Below are 23,062 nucleotides of genomic sequence, written 5' to 3'. Positions count from 1 at the left end.
TCCTCAAGCCACAAAGTTTTTTTATGCCTTTATTGATAGAGAGGACAGTGGTGTTGGGCGGCAAAGGCCCGAGGGTGGGAGTCAAATGTAATGTATCCTCTGTATATGGGTCGCCGATCTAACCATAGAGCTAAACCAGCGCCCGCCACAAAGTTTTTAAGAGAAACATCCAAACAAGAATTAAATCTCTTGTCCACACTGAGGCCGTAATCTGTGATTAGAGGTCGCAAGTAGACGTGGCTTCATCTGAGGGGGTCACATGCCTGAAAGATTGTGAACTAAAGTACCAGATTAAACAAATAATCAATGTTAGCTGCCTTTGTTTTGCTTCGGTATCTCTCTATACACACTTTTCTTAACTTCATCACCTCAAAACAATCCAAATCAAAGCACAAACCTTGACTTTCCACTCATTAATTCCTTGCTTGCTGTCACCCGCTCACCTTCATGTGCAGAAGAGAGCATGTGGAGTGTGCAAAGCAGAAACATGTTATGTAATTTACCCCATTTGCATGAACTGACTCCCCTTTCCTCTGTAGCCGCTGCAGCTCTTGTTGTAGTGGTTGTTGTTTCTTAATTGCATAATTAAGTGCAACTGTAACGTTATTAAGCCTGAGGGTAGATGCAGACGTTTGGGAGTAAGAGGAGGTGTTCCCCTGATGCCCGAGGGCCGCTGTGCTTCTACAAACACCCACCAGAAAAAAAAGAAATTTGTAGAAGTGTTCAAACTGACGCAGGATTGTGTTGATGCAGAGAATATGGGTGAAAGAGAAGGGGATGAAGCTTGGGCTAAAAAGAGAAGGGGGAGGAGAGGAGTAGTGTGTGTGTGTGTGTGTGTGTGTTAAAAGAGGGAAACTAGGAGCAGGGGGGCCGGCAGACAAAAGTGAGAGAGGGGAGGGAGGAATGAGGAGAAGGAGGAGGAGGAGGGGGGAGGCGGTGCTACAGCAGACAGCAGGGAAGGAAAGCTGAGAAGAGGAACAGTGGAGTGAAGTGAGAAGAGAGGGGAGGAGGAGAGGACAGGAGAGGAAAAATAAGGGGGCTTCCATTTGAAAGTGTCGGGATATGAAGTCCTGGTGCAGCTCGGAGGCGACGGCAGGAACGTGGAGTGTTGCAGAGACGAGGTAGACGACGGGAAAAAGAAGGAGAGACTTGACAGTGGAGTGATTTTTACTTCTTTTTATTTTTTCCAAGAGAGCGGAGACAAGTGGAGGCAGCGATGCAGGGCTCTCACTGGGGTGAGTGTGTGTGTGTCTGCAGAAGTGTGTGTGTGAAATATGAGCATGTGTCTTCAAACTCTCTTTATCCCGGTTTGGCTTCCTTTACATGCATTTGCTCGAGGAAACTTTTGTATTCATGAGCACCTTGAGTCAGTGTGAAGCCACTTAAGAGGGTGTCAGATGCGGAAATGCCCAATAATGGAAGGTGTGTAACGGAAAGAGCTGGAGACAAAAGTTGCTTGGCAGGCCTGCTCGCATGGAAACACTGATTTTAACAGGATGGAAACTAGTTTAGGAATGCCTGTGAGGGCAAAAAAAAAGTTGGTTTGGCCTTTTAAAATGTGGTTAAACTCAGATTTAGTGGTGAAATATAATAAAATATAAGAATTAGCTGCTTGGTTTAGAGTTAGCTTACTTGCATTGGTTTAAAGTTACATTATAAAGTTGTTCCTGCCCTGAATGACCCAGGAGGCGTTCGGTCTGCACTAGCCGGGACAATCCCACCCGCTAGCTTTGATTTTGGGAGTTGGGATGATGAGTTTTTTGTGGTGTGTGTGAGCCCAGATTTTCTAATCCTGATCCTGGGTAATCTGCTCATTACAGTCAGTTGGGGGTATTGATTTGAAATTCCAGCCTTTAGAAAAGCTGATCTACTCTTTGGACAGTTGGCCTGGAGGAGAAACAAGAAGAAGAAGAAGAAGGAGGAGGAGGAGGAGGAGGGTGTTATTCAATCCGTCTGCACACACTCACACTGAAGATAAGAAAGAGCATGAGGCAGCAGATATATCTCCAGCAGACCATCAGGCTGCATCTCCAAAGTTTGACCCGTACTAAACGTGTTTTTATCCAGAAAACTCAAAGGGAATCTTTGTGTTTATTTTGATGATGCAGCACTCTGAGACACAGGCCGCTGTTGTTTCTCTTGTGTCTTCCCCACGCGTGTAATTACAAGACCTCTAGTGTGCCCTGGGTCACGTATTGTAGTTTGTAAAGTGTCAGCATATACTCAGAGCGGTTAGAAGGCCGTCCATCCACTCCACTCTTAGTATCTGTCTGTCTGACCGTGTCATGTTGAGGGTTTCGTTTGAACGCACGTTGGGTGAAGGCTGTAATTACCCAGGCTGGGTTTTGGCAGAGCGAGGAGGAGTGACGTTTTACTGCATAAACACAGCGGCTGTAAACGGGCAGGTGTCGAGACGCTGACGTTGACGTAGAGTTTAACTCGTGGAGAGGAGTGGGAGAGGGGTCATAGATGGAGAGGTGGGTTACCTCATCTGCTCTGAACAAAACAAATGAGGTAAATGTGAGTCACGTGTTTCAGCAGGTTACGTACGTAACCCTTTCCAGTCATGTTGACTCATGCCCCCTGTGTGTCTGTGGTTTGCCTAAGTACAGTATTAAAAGTTTGCATTGTGTTTATTTGCTTTTTCTCTCCTTTGGTTTTTCCTCTTTTTTGTCCTCTTTTTCCTGGGTCCATGTTGGTTAAACACTTTCGATTTGTTCAGCTCTGCAGCCAACGAATCCCTCACTCAATCTCTAATTCATAGTCCCTCTTAGGTAGTCTTCTGTGCCCCTTTTGACACTACAGACACTGGCAACGTATACAAATGCTAACTCAGCAACAACTTTGCTAACAAAACTGGCTGAATATGATGGACAGTTTTTAACTTGCACGTTTTAAAGTTGTAATCTTGTTCTCTTTGGCGGCACCAAAATTAATCGCCAGTTATCTCGCGGGAGCACACTTCCCTGATATCCAGACAGTGTTGCATGTGTGACGTCCACGGTTGGCTCCGGTTGTTACTCTTAATTTTCCTTTTTAGACTGTTTGCTTCATCTGAGCGTCGAGTTTGTTTCTTTTTCTTTGGATTTTAACTTATTTTTGAAGTTGTATCTGTAGTCATCCATCTTTTCTTTGTTTGTTCAGCCATAGTAGATTACTGTTTACTCGCAACACTTGCAGAGACCGGAAAAGCAGCCGCTTAGCTCCGCCTACCCTCTCTGGCAGACCAACCACTGCTGGCTGATGGAAAACGCGTCACTAACTGGGCGCCGCTTGTGATTTTGGCCACCGACACCCAGTCTGTAATACTGCAAATGCAAAGGCTTTCATCAGTGGGCCATAGGCTCAATTACCATTGTGTTACCTCGGCGATAGATAGTGACTTAATAGACATTTATTAACATGAGATTAATAATTCAAATTGTGGATATGCAATGAAATAATTGCAAAATGTCAGGGAGTGTTAGGTACATCTTGCAAGCTGAAAATAGTTGATTTTTCTTTATTGATAATGGTTGAATGATACTGTTTCCCTCTAAAGCGAAGCAAATGCCCGTTTTCCCTTGCAGCTAAAGGGAAAATGAGTCAGGACAGGGTTAATGATACTGAGTGCAATAAAAACAGTAGGCCTATATTTATTTTTCTCACTAAGAGGTCTTTCTTCCTCACCAAACTGTACGGAAATGTGCAGTAAAAGAATCGAAACTGGATTGAGATTCAGCTCCGTTAGTATCCAGAGTTCCCGTTGAGCTAAATGTCATGCTAACACAAAATGCTCAGGTATTTATGTAAAGCCTCTGGATGAGAAACACGGAGGAACACAGAAGAAGGGAGACGGAGACACAGACCGAAACACAGGAAGAGGGAGAGATTAGAAGTTGGCCTGGCGTCTCGTCGGTTTGCTGAATGAGTGTTTTCCACGCCAGTCTGCCCCCCTCTCTCCATCTTTCTCTGGTTAATAGCAGCACGGACAGTTTGTCTGAACACACATGTGCTTCTTTGCCGTGTCAGATATTTTCTCAGATGAGTGGAAGTGAATTATACATTATACGTCGAGGCTGGCACAGTTAAAACTGAGGCGTTGCTGCTTATGTAATAGCTGCTGTGGGACTCATTTGCCTGTCTGTTTTTAGTAGCACTGAGTGTGTGGGCGCCATTGTGTGTGTTATTTTCTGCCTCCGCTTTGATCAGTGATTTCAAAATAAAGCTTTGACACCTTTGCTGAGAAATTTTAGGTATCGTGGCCTACTTTTCCTCTCTGAAGCCTGGTAGACAATCGAGACTCCTGTCACTGCCCCCTCCTCGTTCTCCCTCACATTGTGGGTCACATTGTCAGTCAAAGTGTTGTTGCTTTCAGCGTGAGATAACAGGCCCCTTCTCTCTGCTGTCTGCCCTCTGTTAAACTGAAACAATAGCCCTCCACAGCCGAAGCAGCAGGGGGGGAAGGAAGTGAAGTTTAGGAGGGAAAACGTGACTCCTCTCGCCACATTTGGAACAATGAGAAGTCAGAGCGGCCTGAGCACCTGAATTTTCCAAAATATACTCCAGTAAACACCATGCCAAAGACAGACGACCTGCTACTGCACTGATAACACATCAAAGCCTCCCCACAAATGATTGTTTTCTGTCAAAGTCAGAGGGTTAACGCTGAACTGGGCATTGATCCTGATAAACAGTAGTCCACTGGCCAGACTAATCCCCGTGTCTCTACCGCTGGCATTCTTGGTATTTCCAGTGTCTGCGGGTCTGACCACTGACGGCCGCTGGATAACTGTCAGTGGCTGGAAATACTCCTGGAAAATCCAACATTTGGAGAAGACCAGGAATGTCAGCCATATTCCCCTTTTTTTTACTGTTACCTCTGTGAACCAGCACGCACGCAGGATATGAAAACATGCTACTTTCTTGTGCTAGCAGTATCAAAAACTAATCAAGTACTGAAGCTAGCATATCAGCTAGCTGCTTTAAATGATTACTTACTTATTACTTCATTATTGTTGGATCAGATGGGTCCTGATTTTACTTATGTAATGACTGGTCTTTTAAGGGTTCCTGGGATGGACTCAAGGAAGTTACTGCTCCCAGTTGATGTTAAACTTGAGTTTTTACCCAAATAAGACAAAAGAAGTTACAACCAATTAATTCCTGTGCTTTAGAGGGACTGTTAGTTGCTTTTCTGTTGCTTTTGGACAGAGCATGCTGGCTTTTTCCCCCCTCCTTCCCCACACACAGCTCCTAGAGCTTGCTAGCTGTTATCCCTACCTCACGCTAACTCGCTAACTTTGCTAGCTAAGTTTAAGCTAGCTAAGCTAACTGCCTGCTGGCTGCAGCTCTGTTTACAGTACAGACAATTATAAAAACTCAAACTATAGCTTCTGGCTCCTCTTGTTAAATCAAAGAAGGTATTTGATAGAAAAACATATTTCACATAATTTGTTTTTCTTTAGATAGCTTCTATTTTTTAATTTTAACTGCCTAATGCTGGTTAACCTCTAAGACCAGCTAGATAGACTGGACTTCTCGACTTGAATGTGAGCTTTTTAAACTTCGACTACAGGCTGACCACAACTTTGACTTTATTTATCTTAAAAACAAAGACAGTCTGGCTGTAGTGCCTAAATTTAAACAGAGCTAATATTTATCTAAATAGACACTCAGGGGCAAATTATGGAAGAAGTTTCAGACACGTGCTCCGGCTGAAGCAACAAACCCAATGTCCACGTGTCTGTCCATTTTGGATGCTGCGATTCCTTTATTCAACATGTCTTTGTAATATACAAATCACAGTGTCCATTAATCAGTCTACAATATTAAACATAAAACGCATAAACTCAACTTAAACACACCTCGACACTCCGACAGGATCAAAAACTGTTTGCCTACATTCACACACCTGCCTGCAATTACCTGGAGCCCTGGCTTTACGCACACTAACCAAGGCTCCACCCTGTGTTCGGTGTCAAATCTTGGTTACAAAGTGTCTCATGGCACGATTAAATCAGCACACAAAAAAAACCCAACACATTTTGGCTCCAGCACTGGCACTAGTATAAAAGAATCTCAGATAGCACTTGTGTTGTTAAGGCAAAAGAGAGACATTCAGAAGCTGGCCTAACTTTTAATATATAAAGGTGGTGATCAGGTAAGTAAAGCATGGTGAAGCTTTGTCACATCGTGATGTTTTTACCGTGACAAAATATACGTGCAACCTCAATTCTAGTCAGCCAACACTCACAGATCAACTCAAACAGGATCCTTAAACAAGTATGTGATTGACAGACTGTGTCCCCAAATCACCACAGTGTTTTCACAAGGCTGTGTCGCTACTTTCATGTAATCTAATTTCAATAGATTGCTGGCTGCTCTCACTGTCAACCCCCACTGGGAGTTTCTCCTCAGTTAAATGTGTGTGTGATGGAAAAAAAAAAGCCCAGTCCTCTGTCACCCCACTCTGCTGCAGCCTCTCACATCTGAATTGAAGCCAGATGCTTTGAGATGCTAAAGAGCCAACCTGTCCGCTGTCAGACTGTCTGACACACACACAACTCACTCGCTCATTCACCTATTCACTCTTTTCCTTGCATTCCTTTTCCCACTTCTCATCTTATTTCGCCCCCGTACATGAAAAATGTGGGCCTCCCCTCTGCCATTGCAACATCTTCAAACAGAGGGAGAAGCTACAATCTGCAGCAGCAACAAGTCTTTGCAAAAGAAGAGAAGGAAGAAAAACTGTGGGAGGACCTGCTGCCAATTACTCCAGCACAGACTCACTTTTTAGAAACTTCATTTCTCTCTTTGTGCCACTAAAGAAAACCTGGTTTAATGAAGTCAGACGGCAAAAGAATTCAGAACTTTTGTTAAGCTACAATGTCAACCATGTTCCTCTGCCAAAAAGAACAATATCAGCCCGGTTTGAGTGAAAGGAGACTTGGCACTGAGGCGATGGGTTAATGAGGCCTCTGTAGGTTCGCATGCACGCACCAATCTCCAACACACACACATTCGCGCACGCAAAATGCGAGACATTAAAGCCGAGCCATGTGGGGGAAGGTGACAATGAGCTACCACGCAGACAGACAGTCATTGTGTTGGAATGGAGGCACATTATAACCTCAGGTCTTCTGGCAAAACATTAAAAGGCCGCTCTCATTTTACATCGCAGTCGGCTGACTTCATCTCAATACCATTTTCCTGGCTGTTTGATGTTTTATTGTGCAGTTTCAGAGAGTAGATACTTGACAAATGAGCGGGATGGTAGATTAAGTGTCGACTGATTGCCCTGCTGCGGCTGTGTGTCGGTGTGCTGCTGCCTTGCCCGTACTTGTGGATTTTCTTTTGTGAGCAGCCGTGGAGGATTATTGTGACTCACCTAGCCTGTGGATTTTCTCCCTAAGTCTCTGTTTCTGTCTGTCTTTCTAACTCTCTCCATCCTCAGAGATCACGGGTCTCAGGATTAATCAAGGCCACCCAGGCTCTGTATACCTAACAGGAATATTTCTGCTGGTCTGAACAAGCTCAAACTCTTTAATAACATCCTGCTGTATGATGGAAAGTGAACCAATGACTACTGCTTTTGTGATCAGTGAATCTCTACTTGGCAGTGACCACCCATTAAAGAAGAAGAAGCCTTACACAATGGCATTTTTTATGAATGATTCTGATAATCGCTGCTGAAACATGCTTACACTTTTGCACCCTCGTCCGTATACAATTTTATACTCTCCACCTGTTGCTCCGTTCTTCACGCTGCCTTCGCCCTCTGTTAGTCACGCTGTGGTGTTGATGTTAAAGAAGGGGCACATGAAAATCTAGCTGCATAGACCAGTGAGCAGGGAGTCATAGGAAATGGGGGGATGGAAGAGGAAAGAGTGACAGGAGAGCAGTGGAGCAATAATCTAGCTCAGGAAGTGAGGAGGAGAGGAAAGGGATATGGGTGAAAAATAGTCGGGAACAGGAAAGAGGGATGAAAGTGGAGAAAGGAGGTTGAAGAACTCAAAAATATGGCAGTTTATCACCTGGAACAACATATTTTTCTATTAACAATAGATCAATGTGTCAGGTGAAAGTGATCGCTTCTAGTGATGAGCCCACAGAACATTGTCACCGGACTCTGCAGAACTTTTCAGCTCTACTGAGCATATTTTTGTTGTTTTGCTTAAAAAGAGTTGCAAATTTACTGTTTTGCGCTCTCTCATCTCTCATCACAGCGTGCTGTCTTTCTACATGTTACGTGCCCAGTGTAAATAAGTGACAAATCAACTTGAAAACGTGATATTGTTTAAATGCTTTGTATCGAAAAAGTTTTGGGGCAGAAAAATTTTAGCAAAATAAGAGTTTTATCAAACATTTTCATATGTTTCTGACATTCTAAAGATCTAACAATTAATTGATTTTAATTCATAATGTTCTATGGAGGTGCAATGGTTAGAGTGTTGCCTCACAGCTAGAAGGTTCCTGGTTCGAACCCGGTTCTGACAAAGTGGGAGTTTGCATGTTCTCCCCGCGCATGCGTGGGTTCCCTCCGGTCACTCCGGCTTCCTCCCACAGTCCAAAGACATGCTCGTTAGGTTCACTGGTGACTCTAAATTGCCCGTAGGTGTGACTGTGAGCGTGAAAGGTTGTCTGTCTCTATGTGTCAGCCCTGTGATTGACTGGTGATCAGTCCAGGGTGGACCCTGCCTCTGGGCTCCAGAGCCAACAGACTGGAAACATTGCATTTGGTTGTTAAAGGATCGAAACCAAGCATGAGCACAGAAGCTAGCATCAAACTAATAAAATGCTGACCGCATCAGGTCAATGTGTGCTTTTGTGGGCAATGTGTTACAAGGACTGTCCTTATGAGACCCCGGCGGGCGGCCAAAAAAGCTACAACTAAAAACTCCTGAAACTCCTGTGATTGTGGCCTCAAACCAAAACCCACAGTGTAAATGTTTGCTGATTCTTTTTGCTCTTTGTCTCTTATCATTACGCCATCTGACATGCATAAGGAGGGAAAAAAAACTGGCACAAGTAACGTGTTCGTTGCTCAGCAGTGAAGGAGATGGTTTTTAAGTCTGCCTTCACATTTGATTTCCCTGCTCGGAGATCTTAAGGTGCTCGGACCTCTGTGTCTGTGTGCTGGCCAAATAATGTCCAAACAGGATTAAAGATGCCCAGTGTTCCCAAGATCTCAGGCCTCTTTGGAGCCTCTCTTTGGACTACCTGGTATTGGAATTCCCCTGAAACCCCCAACAACCCACTCCTCCTCCTCCTCCCACTACCCCCCTGCCTTTGTGCTCTCGCCTCTAAACCCACTTCTGCTGGATTTTCTCTTTTCTAACCCCGTCCTGTGCCCAGCAGAGTCTCCGGAACAGCTCCGAGGTTGCGTGTGATTGCGAGGCGTGATCTGCTGCGGCAGAATAAAGGATTTCCTCCTTCCCTCGTTATTAACAGACTTATCATAACGGGATTATTTCCCCGTCACAGACCCCACCTCTGGATCTTGTTAGAAAGCTACCTGGGAACTTCTTTCTTCTGTCAGTCCTGCTCTCACTCATCCGGGGCCAGTTGGTGGCATGTGGAGGGCAACCTCTCACCACCCCCTCGGTGTATTCACGACTCCTCTCAGAAGCAGGCTGCTTTAAACCATTCAGCATCATTTAATAGTTTTAGAGTGTCAGGATGTGGTGTAAAGTGGCCCCAGGTTGACCCCGTAAGAGCTGGCTGCAACACTATCGGAGCTATTTTTAAAAACAGAATCAAATACCTCGCCGAGAGAACGCCTCATGAAAGACTATCAGAGTGATTTCAGGCACTTGAGATGCTTTCTATTTTTAGTGGTTGCTGTTTTTTTTCCTCTTCCTGTCTTGTGCTGCTGACAGCAGAGGAGGATGCACGTAATGAGGAAGGTGGAGGAAGAGGTGAGGGTGGATGAAGGGATGGTAAAAGTTTTTTCGCTTTGTAAGAGGAATGCAGGGGGAGGAGAGGAGGGCTGCAATAACTTTTTAAGAAACAACCAGTGAGCAACATCAGAGGGACAAAATTAGCTTTTGGGATTTGTTGCCAGAGCAGCCAGAACAAAACCAGACCCTTGGAGGTCACAGGGGTGGGAGGAGGGAATCAGACCAGCTCCCCTCCACTCTTCAGGGGGTCACAGGGTTAGGGCTCGGGGGGGGTCACGGTTGACGGTCTCAAGGGGTTGTTAATTCTATTATCCCTGCCTGAGTCAGGGCGGGGAGTGAAGGAGAGGTGGGACTGGAGGGATAAAAGGTGAAAGGAGGTTGTGAGGCGTGATTATTTTGGCATGGGAAGTGATCACATACCACACGTATCTTTATCTCTGTGACTCGTGTGAACTCGTGAAGTTTCTCCTCTGTCTTACACGTCACGCACCCACACACAAACTCACAGTTTTGTTGAACTAATATGTTTGTAAAGCATGTCCTCCCATATATAAATGGCAAAAGTGTTTATACTTGGCCACAATCAAAGGCAAATGGGGGTTAAGTGGACTTTGGGGTTGTCTTTCTTTGGAGTTTAATACACAACTCGCATCTCACTATCGATAGAGGGCATGGAATTAACGGTTACGAAACGGTCACACTGAAGGCATCAGTATTCTACAAACAAAGATTCAAAGTTTGATCCAAAATTCAACTGGACTTGATTGAAGTTCTTGACGACGTTTCGCCTCTCACCCAAAAAATGTCAGTTCTGACGAAGTATGAACTTGGATTAAACTCTGAATTACCCTGACCTGGTTGACTGAGAACCGTCACAGACATCTTCAAACGTAAAGTTTCTCGGATCATTGGAGTCAGAAAATCCTCCCACGACTTCCCAACATTGATACTGAAAGGGGGGTGCAAACAGAACTTTACAAAACCATCAATTCACTCAGTGAAAGTGATGCTTCCATTGGTTTGTCGTTTGAAGCAAACCGACGCCTGAAGTCTGACAAGGTTTTGTAAATTTTCCACACAGACAACCAGAAACCACAGCCATGATTCTGAACTTCTCTCTCAAGCTCTCCTTTTAAATTCTTCATACGGCGACTTCGTTCACTTTTAGAGGAGAGGCTGTCTCCCATTTTTACAATTCCTCTGCCCTCTAGTACGACCAGACCAGGCCTAGTACCTTTTGGTCCTGGTTGGACAAACCATCCATCCATACCACTTATCCTGTTCAGGGCCGCGTGGGGAGGTTCTGTGAAGGTTCTCAGTCGTCCCAGCTCTCATTGGGCGAGATCGCCAGTCAATCACAGAGCTGACACACAGAGACAGACTGCCATTCATGCTCTCACCCACACACGTCTTTGGACTGTGGGAGGCAGACAGAGTACCCAGAGAGAACCCAAGCATGCACGTGGAGAACTCCACACAGAAAGGACCCCTGCAGCCAAACTGGTAACCTTCTCTCTGCACTAACCTCTGCACCACCGTGCAGCCCCTGGACAAACTACGTTTATTTTGACTCAGCGTTTGACCCCCCGTTAAAGCGTATCCAATATTTTTTGACTGTCTGACCAGCATTTAGTTTGAAGCATACTGAGGCCTCCAGGCTGCCATAATGGAAGCTGCCACACTTTGTAAACTTGTGCTGTGTTGTGATGTGTTTTAGTTATTTTGCAGCTCACACATTTCAGAGTCGACTCTTCATCTTCTTCTCTCTCAATCATCGTGTGTGTGGATGTTTGCGTACATGCATGTGGCTGTGTGTGTGTGTGTGTGTGTGTGTGTGTGTGTGTGTGATGTTTTATCCTGGCAGACTGTGTGCAGCCATCGCTGGCACGGATTATTCCACTTGGCCAGACGGATTTGGGTTTGGCACGACAGGCTGAGGATATGTGTCCCCTCTCTGTCCCCCGCGGGCATCTAACACTGATAATACTATCTGCAAATGGAAGACTTAATCTGCTGCCACTTACTGTGATAATATTCTGTATCCATGTTTCTCATCCGAAAATAGTGCGGCGATCAAGCGAGGCTCTGATTCAGGTGTTCTAAGATGTTCTGATAGGAGTGTGAGCATTGTGATCATGACACAGTGAAGGGGCTAGTTCTCAAACCCCTTTAGAAGTAGTTCACGGATGGCTGCTTGGCAGGTTCAGACGGGGACGTTCAGGAGAATCGCAGAGCAGCTGCACATGGCGGTGACCGTGACTCACTCTCTCTCCCCGCGTCTGTTTCATCCCGAGTCTTTACTAAATCCATCCTTTTCCTGTTTCGTTAATGACATTGACAATTAGCATCGGCGACACCAGAGATGAAGAGTGTATTTAATGAAGGATGAGACTTTGCTGTGGGGGGGTCTGGGGACCTGCTCCCCCAGGAGAAATGTTTCAAACAAACAGCTGCAAAGTGGCTGCGGCTAATGAGTTTTGCGAGGAATAAAATCAATAAATAATTTGTGTTGCAACGGAGATTTGTTTTAAGCTTGTATGTAAAGCAAAGCTGTCACATTTTAATATGAAACATTTTTTAAGGATAATTGTAATATGATCAGCCCCATAATCACAATCAAAGCTGACAGTGAAGCTATTCATCACAGAACGAGTCTCATTCACATATTTTGATTAGATGCTAAATCACATTAGCGACTCACAGCACCTGCGAGAGCCGTGGCAATAATGTTTCATGTTAAATTAAAGCATATTACATCTACAGTGGGGAAAGCACAGGTGTAGATAATACAATTATAAATGGCTGAATACCTTTTAGCTGCTCCAGTGTCAGAGTCCCGGCTCTCTGTCACACTCTCATGCCTTACAGGGACACTCGAATAGATCAGAGCCACCGCTAATGTCACGAGTAATAGCTGTGCCTTTTCTGCTCAAGCAGTCAGTCAAACCGTTTCGGCTCAGCAGTCAAAATGTCTGTTCCTCTCGTTTCCTGCTGAGGATAAAGATTTGAAAACAAGAAATCAGGGTTCAATCAAACATCTTAATGTAATGACTCCATGCAAGACACATGTTGGGCAGTAGCAGCAAAATGTATCAGCCTACTGGGGACATTTTTGAAAGATGAAAATGTTCATCTTATTTTGTATTTATATATTCGGCTGTGCAGCTTTATTACACTGGTTCAGATCTCTGCAGCAATCCTTGCTGCTTCTTAGTGCCGGCCTTATTTGTCAATGTCAAGTACATTTTTTGCATTAAATAATAAAAAAAAATCGTACAACTTAGAAGCCTAAAGAGGCCTTTAACTTGGTTGTGACGTTACAGGCTGTTAGAAGAAAGAATTAGGCCTTATGAATATGACTAAACTCTCCAACAGAGTGTGTGCAATAGTCACATCTGTAGAGCATGAATTAATAATGTCTCTTCTTCTCTCCCTTCAGAGTGCGTGGTGTGTCTGACGCCGTCGAGGTGCCATGGCTCTGGTTCAGGCACTTCCTGTGACCGTGACTGACCACCCCAATCCAGGTCTCGACGTGCAGCAGTGCCGCCCGCTATCCTCCCACTCCCCCTCGGGCCCCTGCCCCGGCCCCTGTGGCCCCTGCAGCTCTGGGACAGCCATGGGTTCTGTCAGCAGTCTCATATCAGGCCGGACGTACCAGGAGAGACACTGCCGGGCCGCAAGCGAATTCTCGACCAAGTCACGGCGCTCCACGCCAGCTACCAGCTGCTTCCGGCTCCAGGACAACACCCTCCGCAGCGGGAGCTCCCTGGAGCAGCTGCTGGTTATCAGCAACCAAACGCTTCCCCAGGCCCAGGTTCTGCCTCCCCCGCTGCCCACCAAGAAGCAGCCCCGGCCGGGTAACGCCGCTGGGGCAGGAGGTGGAACTGTTGCTGGTGCAGTAGGTGGTATTGTTTGCAGTAATGGGAACTTTGGGCATGTGAGCAATGAGGTGGTCGCTGGAGACTGGAAAGAGAATGTTGCGCTGCCGGCTACAAGCCCCTGCAGTGACTCTGAGGACCAAAGGGACAACAGGACTCTGAACGGCACCATTGGAGGGCCTCCTCCCAAACTCATCCCGGTGTCCGGACAGTTAGAGAAGGTAGGAGGAGTAGCTGGGCACATAATTCTGCTGATATTCATTGCTTTTTGCAAATACTGTATGTAGTGTCCTATTAGTTTATATGTTGGGCATAATAAGGGATGTTTTGATGCAATTTTTTTCCTTCCTGATACTGATTTTGATACCTCAACTTTATGGCTGATACCAACCCGATTCAAGTGCATAATATGATTTATAGTTGTAGGCCTGTACTACTAACCCTGTATAGCAATGTACAGGGTAACTTGAAGCAGAAGCCTTGCATTCTTTACACTTTGTCTTGTTTCCTGGTGGGATTTTCCAGTGTAAAATTTTGCCATATTGCTTACAAATGACTTAATCTGACCAGTGTTCTGTTGTAGCATCAAACTGTTGTTGGCTGCCGTCACGTGATGAATTACCTGAAATCAGTCCCTCGCTGCTCTTAAAACAATCTGACAGCAAACCGGGCAGAGACATAAAGTATCAGGCTCAGCTGTTTCAATGAAAACAACACGGGCTCTTAGTCCCACCAGTGTTGCGGAGCTGTGTTTAGCTGCAGATGCTTCTTCAAATTTGAAGTGGAGCTCTTCACAGCTGCTGAGCACTTCTCCAGGCACAACTTACATTTCATTCGTGATGTTGTTCTTGTGCCTTCTGTCTAAAAATATTGGGAATATATCCTCTCTGCCATCTCGCCCGCTGAGTTAGCTAGCTACGTATGCGCACTGACACAACTGTAGGTTTACCTTCTGCTAGCACGCAGCTAGCTACCTGCCAAGAAGGAGGAGAGAAACAGAAACAGTGCTTCGGGAATTTTCTTTTTTCGTGGTGACAAAAGGAAAAGGGAAATATGGCAATATTTTATATTATATAATGCTAACTAACTATCAATATCAGTTCAGCCTAAAAAATCAGGACCTAAAATAGCATCGCTACCTAAAAATAAACTTTGAGTCATAACGCACATAGGATTGGCTCAAAAACAGCTGCATGTTTTACCTGATATTCATATGTTTTATGTGACATTAAGGAAACAGGTTGGTATAAAAAGTAGAAACACTGACTTCCTGTAAATGTTTAAGTCCCCTTCTGCACGACTCTGTATCGCCCCCACTTCCATAACCTGCAGATATTTATAGGTAAATGTCTTCTTTAATTACAGCTTATTATAACATAATGTGACATTAAACCTCATATCAAGGACTTTCCCTGGAAGATACACCTTACTCATGAGCACTTCTGCAGCGTGCACCCACATGTTTAACAGCAGATCGCCTCAGCTGTCTAATTGGCTCTTTATTACCATCGATCCAGAGGGAAACTTAATCAGCGGCCCGACAGGCTCACATGGACCATTTGACAGCTCCTCACCTTGCACAGACATCATGATCAATGCCGGAGCTCACTTACATTCAGTGACGTTATTAGGAGACGCTGAGGAAGATCGTTAAGAAAAATGCTTACAGAACGTGTGAGGAGCTTCACCCCCTCCGTCTTTGTCACGCCTCCTCCTCCACTCCTCTCCCTCCTCTTTGTTTCTCTACCCTTTAATCAGATTTCCTCTGTCCTCTCCTCTTTCACTCTCCCCCTCTCCTGCCTGGTCCTGTATGTTAGATGATAGGAAAATCATTAAGAAAATTGCTTAATGAAGCCCATGAATATCAATTAAACCAAATTAAACTAATCAGAGCCTGGAGGCTTGACCTGCCAGCATATCACTCACCCCTTCCTAATGACTTTTATTCATCCGTTGCTAATTAGCACAGCTCTGCTTTTATCAATCACTTATGCTATTTTTTAAATGTTCTACTTTCAGAACATGGAGAAAGTGCTGATCCGTCCTACAGCGTTCAAACCTGTCGTTCCCAAGAACCGTCACTCTGTGCACTACTTGTCACCACGGCCAGGGGGCAGCAGTCTGTCAGAGAGCCAGGCCAGCCTCAACCTCCTGCTGCCCCTCGGAGGGTCCAACAGCTCCGCTGGGACAAACGTTAACGGAGGGAGCAGCACTTCTGGCTCTGAAGGGAAGCGCAACTCCTACAGCGGAGGCCGCAACGCTCGGAGCAGCCAGTCCTGCTCCATGTCAGACTCAGGGAGGAACTCCCTCTCCAGCCTCCCAACTCACAGCAGCACAGGCTACAGTCTGGCCCCCAGTGAGGGCTCCAGCTCCGGGTCTGGCACCGGGGGCCAGCTGGAGCCCGTGTCCAGTCTGGGCAGAAACACTTCAGGCGGGAGTGGGAGCCATAACCACACTAACTCGGACAGTGGACGTTCCTCATCCAGCAAGAGCACAGGCTCGGGGTCGCTAAGTGGGCGCGGGCAGCCTCTGTCGGACAGCGGGTCATGTGGCCACTCGCCGCCACCTGTGGAGGGCTACGAGGCGGTGGTGAGGGAGCTGGAGGAGAAGCTGAGGGAGCGAGACCTGGAGCTCCAGCAGCTCCGGGAAAACCTGGATGAGAATGAAGCTGCGATCTGCCAGGTGAGACATGAGGACACTCACCTGAACACACTGAACAAACCCTCCTTTAAAACACCAAAGAAATAACTTTAGTATAAATGAAACACTCACTTAAGTCTTGTTCTGAAAGGTGTACGAGGAGAAGCAGCGACGCTGTGAGAGAGAGATGGAGGAGCTGAGACTGAGCTGTTCAACAAAGATGAAGCAGGCGTCTCAGAAGGCCCAGAGGGCTCAGCAGGTGCTACAGTTACAGGTATGCTACATATTTTATAAAACTTAAAAACAATTCTGTTTGAAGGAATGTCGACATCTTTAGGTTCAAATTAAAGCTTTTCTTGTCAAGTTCTTTAGATGTGAGGCAGGAGATTCTTTCTTAATCTAAATCAAATCATCGGTTTGTTTGGCAGTTGTACAATATGTTTCTGTGTGTTCTCAGGTATTTCAGCTTCAGCAAGAGAAAAAGAAGCTGCAGGAGGACTTCTCCTCTCTGCTGCAGGACAGAGAGACGCTGGAAAGGAGGTGCGCCACCATCCAGAGGGAGCAGACCCAGCTGGGGCCACGTCTGGAGGAGACAAAGTGGGAGGTGAGAGACACTGGAAAGGTGTTAGGTGTTAGAGTGCTAGACTGATTTGATTAAAGGTGCATACTGTGAACAATTCCACGCCTTTCTCCCTGGTAAAAGCATAAAAATACTCCTAAAAGGAAGGTATTCAGACACCTCAAATTAGGTTAAATTAACCTCATGTAAGCTTTTAAGCCTGAAACAATTTGAGGTTTGCCTTTGACAGTTTGTAATGTGCTATTATAGACAATTTGTTCCATATTTTCAGGGTTACTCTCTCTGACTTTCTCTCTTGTCCCTTCAGGTGTGTCAGAAATCAGGAGAAATCTCCCTCCTGAAGCAGCAGCTGAAGGAGATCCAGTCGGAGCTCAGCCAGAAAGCTGGAGACATCGTGGTGCTGAAGGCCCAGCTGAGAGAAGCCCGCTCTGAACTGCAGGCCAGCCAGGCTCGATCCCAGGAGGCCGCGGCGGCCCTGAGGACGCGCTCTCTGGAGCTAGAGGTCTGCGAGAACGAACTCCAAAGGCGCAAGAGCGAGGCCGAGCTGCTCCGTGAGAAAGTATGCCGCTTGGAAGAGGAGTCGGCACGCCTCCGTGACACTCTGTCCAATCACGGTGTTCACTCTCTACCTGGAAATGCATCCATGAAGGGCCAATGCATGAGCCTTTCCCTGCAGCAGAGTAGAGGTATGGGAGGGAGAGGAGGTCCCAGTCCGTGTGTGTACCGCGATGGAGAAGAGACGCATCTGGTGTGGGGAGGAGAGAGTGATGAAGCCAAGGCTCAGAGGCAGAACGCAGAGGCAGTTCTGGGACTCAGGCAACAGGTACACATTTTTTGCCCCATTTTCCAGGCATAAGTAATAAAAATCATTACATCGGTGGGAAGTACACACTCTACTTCCCACTCATAGCTATCACTTTGAATATTAAAATGTTATAATCCATGAACTATGAAAAGGAGCTTATAGGTTATAACTTATATAAGAACGATATATCAAGTAGTTAAAAGGCACCCTTTCTGGACTTAAAGTGATAATCTTGAAGACTTTCATTTAAATAAATGTCTGTTAAGTCACTATCTATTGTCGAATGAGGTAACACAATGGTGATTGAGCCTATGGCCCACTGATGAAAGCCTTTGCATTGGCAGTATTACAGACTGGGTGTCTGGTGCGACATTTGCGAAAACAATCACAAGTGGCGCCCAGTTAGTGACGCGTTTTCCATCACCCAGCAGTGGTCGGTCTGCCAGAGAGGGTAGGTGGAGCTAAGCGGCTGCTTTTCCGGTCTCTGCAAGTGTTGCGAGTAAACAGTAATCTACTATGGCTGAACAAACAAAGAAAAGATGGATGACTACAGATACAACTTCAAAAATAAGTGAAAATCCAAAGAAAAAGAAACAAACTCGACGCTCAGATGAAGGCAAACAGTCTGAAAAGGAAAGCGACCGTCAGTAAGGAAAATCAAGAGTTACAACCGGAGCCAACCGTGGACGTCACACATGCAACACTGTTTGGATATCTGGGAAGTTTGCTCCTGCAATTACCGTTTATCGCCATAGAGAACGAATCTTCGAGATTACCACTTTACTGGTTTTAAAATGCAGCCCCCCCATCACATGTTATGATTTTATATAAAAGCATTCACATGAACAATTTCTCTGAATGAGTTCCTTCAAACTTGTAGTTGCACATGTAGATTTTGCTAATAATAGGTTTGTTTGTATTTTTACTTTTGTATTTTGGCACTGAAATATTTCAGTTTTTTACATTTGTTCTGTTTTTCTCAGGTGGACAGGCTGAAGGCTGAACTCATGTACGAGAGGAGAACCGGCGAGGAGCAACTGTCACACTTTGAGGACGAGAGGAGGGTGTGGCAGGAGGAGAAGGAAAAGGTAAAAAGGAGGAAGAAGATTTTATGATTTTGACTTTCATGTTAGGTGGTTTTCAGAGTCATTCATGGCCAGATAGTTTTGGAATAATGACCTATACCTCCCTCCACCCAGGTAATCCGCTACCAGAAGCAGCTGCAGCAGAACTACATCCAGATGTACCGTCGAAACCGGGATCTTGAGCGGGTGATGAGGGAGCTGAGTCTGGAGCTGGAGAACAGGGACATGGAGGACTATGAGGTCCACAGTGGCAGCAACGACATCCACTTTGAGGAAATCACCGCCACTGAGATCTAAAAACCACTAGCAGTAATATGTGCACAAGGACTCTGAGGATGCAAACCAAACGTTGAAACTCCAGGCCAAATACTGCACTACCTTCTACCTGGACCACAGAGCGAGCACTCACCACTTCTCACTGTCGAACGGGAGATCTCCCAAAGGTGCATTCTTACTTCCTGCAACGACAAGTACTCCAATAAATCCTTGTAAGGTGTCTTCCCCCCGGGCGCTTTTTTTAATGGGTTTTTCCACTACAAAGCCAGCACAAAGACTTCTTTCCAAAAACAGTGTGTTTCCCTCTCAGACCACGTTCAAATCAGGGTATCCAAAATCAACAAGGAAAATGAAGCAAAAAAACAAAATGTTAATACATGCACAGCAATCTGGTCAAAGCGCCGTCACACCTTTTCTCTGTAGCACACAAGGTTAAACAACCGGCCACCAGCATGCATATAATGATGCATCATGAATACAGTCCCATCAACACCACCGGCTGCTGCTGGCTCTTAATGATGACCTCATCAGCCCGTCCAAACAACAACAATCGCCACATTATTCCTCCCAGTTTCTCTTAAAGGGAAAATAACACCAATGTTACAACATCAGATGATCAGCAATTTTTGCATTACACAGATTATAAAAGGATAAGAAAAAAGAATGTATTGTGACTGTTTCCACTCCAGAGAAATGCAGTATTAATGGTCGCCACCTGCAATGAAAGAATCTGCTCACCAGGGGAAACGTGGCGTCATTTTGCACAACTTTCCTGCTCACTTTTGTCCGGGACACAGCAGTTTGAAAGCTTGTTTCTTGGTTTCCCGACGGATATCCTATTCAGACATTTCCCATCCAGAGGACACAGACATCCAAACATCAAAAGGAAATGTTTTCTAGACCACCAAGACTCACACTCTATCATTCTGTAAACTCATATATACAATACAGCGACTCTGACATAAACATTTACATTAAACAATTATGTAGCACTATAGAAAGCAGACTGTAGCATGGGAGATGTCACCAGGAAGCTGCTGATTCTCCTCTTTGTCTTTTTCTGCCTTTGTCTCTCTCTCTCTCTTTCTGTCTCTAACTCTGCTTCTTTCTCATCTATTTTTGTATCAAGTGAAAAGCGCCTCAGCAGTCGGTATCAGGAAACTAAAAATGGAGCATATTCTTTTACTTCGGCTGTGACGTCGCTGAGAGATTTAAGCCGGTGTTTGAACTGTAGGCATGCTTATTCAGAGTTTCTGTTTATTGCCCTGTGTTCCCATTAGTGCTCTTTATTTAGCTGTTGGCAGCCCAAAGCCAAAATAACACTTTAAAAGTCTTCCTAGTCTCACCCTAGACTATAATCTTCACTGACTGCTATACAGGTAAAGAGACCGGCATGTCTGCATGTCTTCGTTATATCAGATTTCACAAGAACAATCGGTTCAGATAGCGAGGGATGAGAATTTGCAGATGTAGTAGCTCCAGGGCTGGATGTCCTCGAGGCAGGTCGGCTGTTGAAGCCCTTAATTGACCATATTTACATGGCGGCCATTTTCCTCTGATGTCATGCTCAGGCTAGGAAGCTGATATGCTTATATAACATCGTAAGATGTATAGATTTATGGTAACTTACAAATCATTATCATCTTATATAATTTCTTTAAGAGGCTGCACTTTGTGACATCACAAAGTGAAGAGCTGACTGAGTCGTTTCATGCAGAGGTTTTATGAGGGCCTGCACAGAGCACCAGTGTGAAAAGAATGAGGAGCGTTTTTTAACTGTAAATTATGCTAAGCTACTCCACAGGTATCACAGAGTGAAATATGAAGCTTGAAATGAGCATAGTACGCCCCCTTTAATTGATCAGCAACTGAAAAGACCATTAACAGTGAAAGTATGGAGGGACATCAGCTCATATGTCAATTAAAAACAACATATATAATAACCTGTTAGCTTGAGTTAGACAACAGCTAACATTAGCATTCAGCCACTGACTTGATATTATTAGCATTAGCTAGGACGTGGCTGAAAGCTAATACTACCGTTTGGTAATGTTAAAGGATACAACAGGAAAGGTGTACATTCACAGCAAATGTAATGTAAGCTCGGAATTAAGGTCCTAGCTTAGATAACCTGTTGGCTACCGTTAGACAACAGCTAGTGCTAGCATTCAACAACTTCCTAGCTAACACTACTTTAGCATTTCATTAGCGAGGAAGTTAATTCCTCGCTAACAACATCTTGTGCTAGCATTCAACAACTTCCTAGCTAACACTACTTTAGCTTTTCATTAGCGAGGAAGTTAATTCCTCGCTAACAAAGTGCTGCGATCAATTGTCTTTCTAGATGCTCATTAAAGGAGAAGAATTTAATTGATTATTATTATCACAGCATTTGAGCATGACATCAGAGGAAAGTGGCTGCAGTGTGAACATGATGAATATAAACCGGTGAGGAGCATGTTAGCGTTTGAAGCTGTGTTTTCTCACAGTATATGCAGGGCTGTGTGTAACACTGAGCATGGTGGGTCTCTACAAAAAAAAAACAAAGTAGCGGGCTGATAACTTTTATTTTACAAAGAGTCTATATCAATAAATAATGGTTAAATGGAAATCTATATAATGGAGGAGATGTTGTATATTTTTTTATATATAGCACCTGAAGATATTTTGTTGTAGTACTGGTATAAGTGTGGGTTTAATATACAAAGTATAAAGACTTCTATATATATAAATCTATCTATCACACACCAATATGTCAAATGACGGATCAGTTACAAATGGAGGCGGCAGCATAGAAAGAGTGCACCTAATACTGTAATGCATGAAAACTATGTTTACATTATATAATCTGTGTGACACAAACATACACTCTGATGACCAAACTTAGCAGCTGTTAAAGCAGCTCTGAGCCTTTACTTTGGGCTCTGTTGTCTCTCCATTTTGAATGATCTTTCATTTGATCGTCAGTATCATAACATCACACCACGTTCATGTCTTCATCGTTGGGTTTTGTGCACGTCATTTGTCTGTAAATGCATGAGACGGGTCATTTTTGAGAGGCTTCTTCATAAAGTCGAGGTTGGAGCCGATGCAAACTGAGACAGTTGTCCGTTCTCGTCTGTCAGTTGAAATCCTTCCAGAAAATCTGATCAGGCTGTATTTTGCATGACTTTACCACTTTCAATGTGGTTTGAGAGAGAAGTATTTAAAAGTCTGCACTGTGCATTTATTGTAGACATTTAAAGTGATTTAAAATGGAACAAACCATGTTGGATTTGTTAACCAGACATAGACTGTTACCGACTCACCACAGATGCAGCAAAGATCTAAAACAGCAACAACTGCAGGTGTTGCAAACCAAAACCGACTCCCTCACTGAAAAAGTACTTTTTCTCATCTTTCCGTTGACTTCATTGTTGCATATCCGTTTTCTTTGTAAATATGTAAAACACTAAATAGTATAACAGAGTGACATTGTCTTTTATTGAGACAAAATATCTATTTCAAATGTAGCCACTGTGACTAGACCAAAGCAACGTAACACCTTTCTTCTTCGTTCGTGGCATTTTTCTCATCCTCTTGTGTGTACTTTTTTATGTTTACTTACCTTGTGTCTTCAGTAACTCATAAAGTATGTAGTTGTCCTTGTATATTTTATGTGTACATTTCTTGTACAAATGACTGTTTTTAATTAAAGAACAAGTTGTCACACCTTAAATTGACTGCTTATGTCACTGTTTTTTTCCTCCAAGCATGAGACCGAGCATTTCTTGCATTCAAGTCACATATCTGAAGAACTTAAAGAGTGGTTATTATGCTGTTTCACATTTTAAGACATAATGTTACAATGTTGAATGTCCAGACTAAACGTGGGTTTCAAATCTGTAGGTAAAAGTATGTTGGAGTAATCCCCAGGC

General features: G+C 44.6%; 1 protein-coding gene across 1 annotated transcript; it reads left to right on the top strand.

The window, feature by feature from the left end:
* The first annotated feature begins 996 nt into the window (after positions 1-996).
* lzts2a (leucine zipper, putative tumor suppressor 2a) lies at positions 997-22,852 on the top strand. The gene is made up of 8 exons (XM_069659154.1): positions 997-1,235; positions 13,321-13,980; positions 15,779-16,441; positions 16,551-16,673; positions 16,857-17,003; positions 17,287-17,802; positions 18,768-18,872; positions 18,984-22,852. Exons 2-8 carry the CDS (start codon positions 13,354-13,356, stop codon positions 19,164-19,166), a joined length of 2,364 nt encoding a protein of 787 aa, XP_069515255.1. The 5' UTR covers positions 997-1,235; positions 13,321-13,353; the 3' UTR covers positions 19,167-22,852.
* The last annotated feature ends 210 nt before the right edge of the window (positions 22,853-23,062 follow it).

The sequence above is a fragment of the Semicossyphus pulcher genome, unplaced genomic scaffold (genome assembly GCF_022749685.1).
Source record: "Semicossyphus pulcher isolate SPU_LCO1_2020_fin unplaced genomic scaffold, fSemPul1.0.p SCAF_12, whole genome shotgun sequence".
Lineage (NCBI taxonomy): Eukaryota > Metazoa > Chordata > Actinopteri > Labriformes > Labridae > Semicossyphus > Semicossyphus pulcher.
This window is presented reverse-complemented; position numbering and strand designations above follow the sequence as displayed.

Coding starts and splice junctions, on each gene's coding strand:
- lzts2a (XM_069659154.1), top strand. CDS start 13,354: ATGGCTCTGGTTCAGGCACTTCCTGTGACCGTGACTGACCACCCCAAT. Junction 17,004..17,286: donor TGGAGGAGACAAAGTGGGAG/GTGAGAGACACT, acceptor TTGTCCCTTCAG/GTGTGTCAGAAATCAGGAGA. Junction 17,803..18,767: donor TTCTGGGACTCAGGCAACAG/GTACACATTTTT, acceptor TGTTTTTCTCAG/GTGGACAGGCTGAAGGCTGA.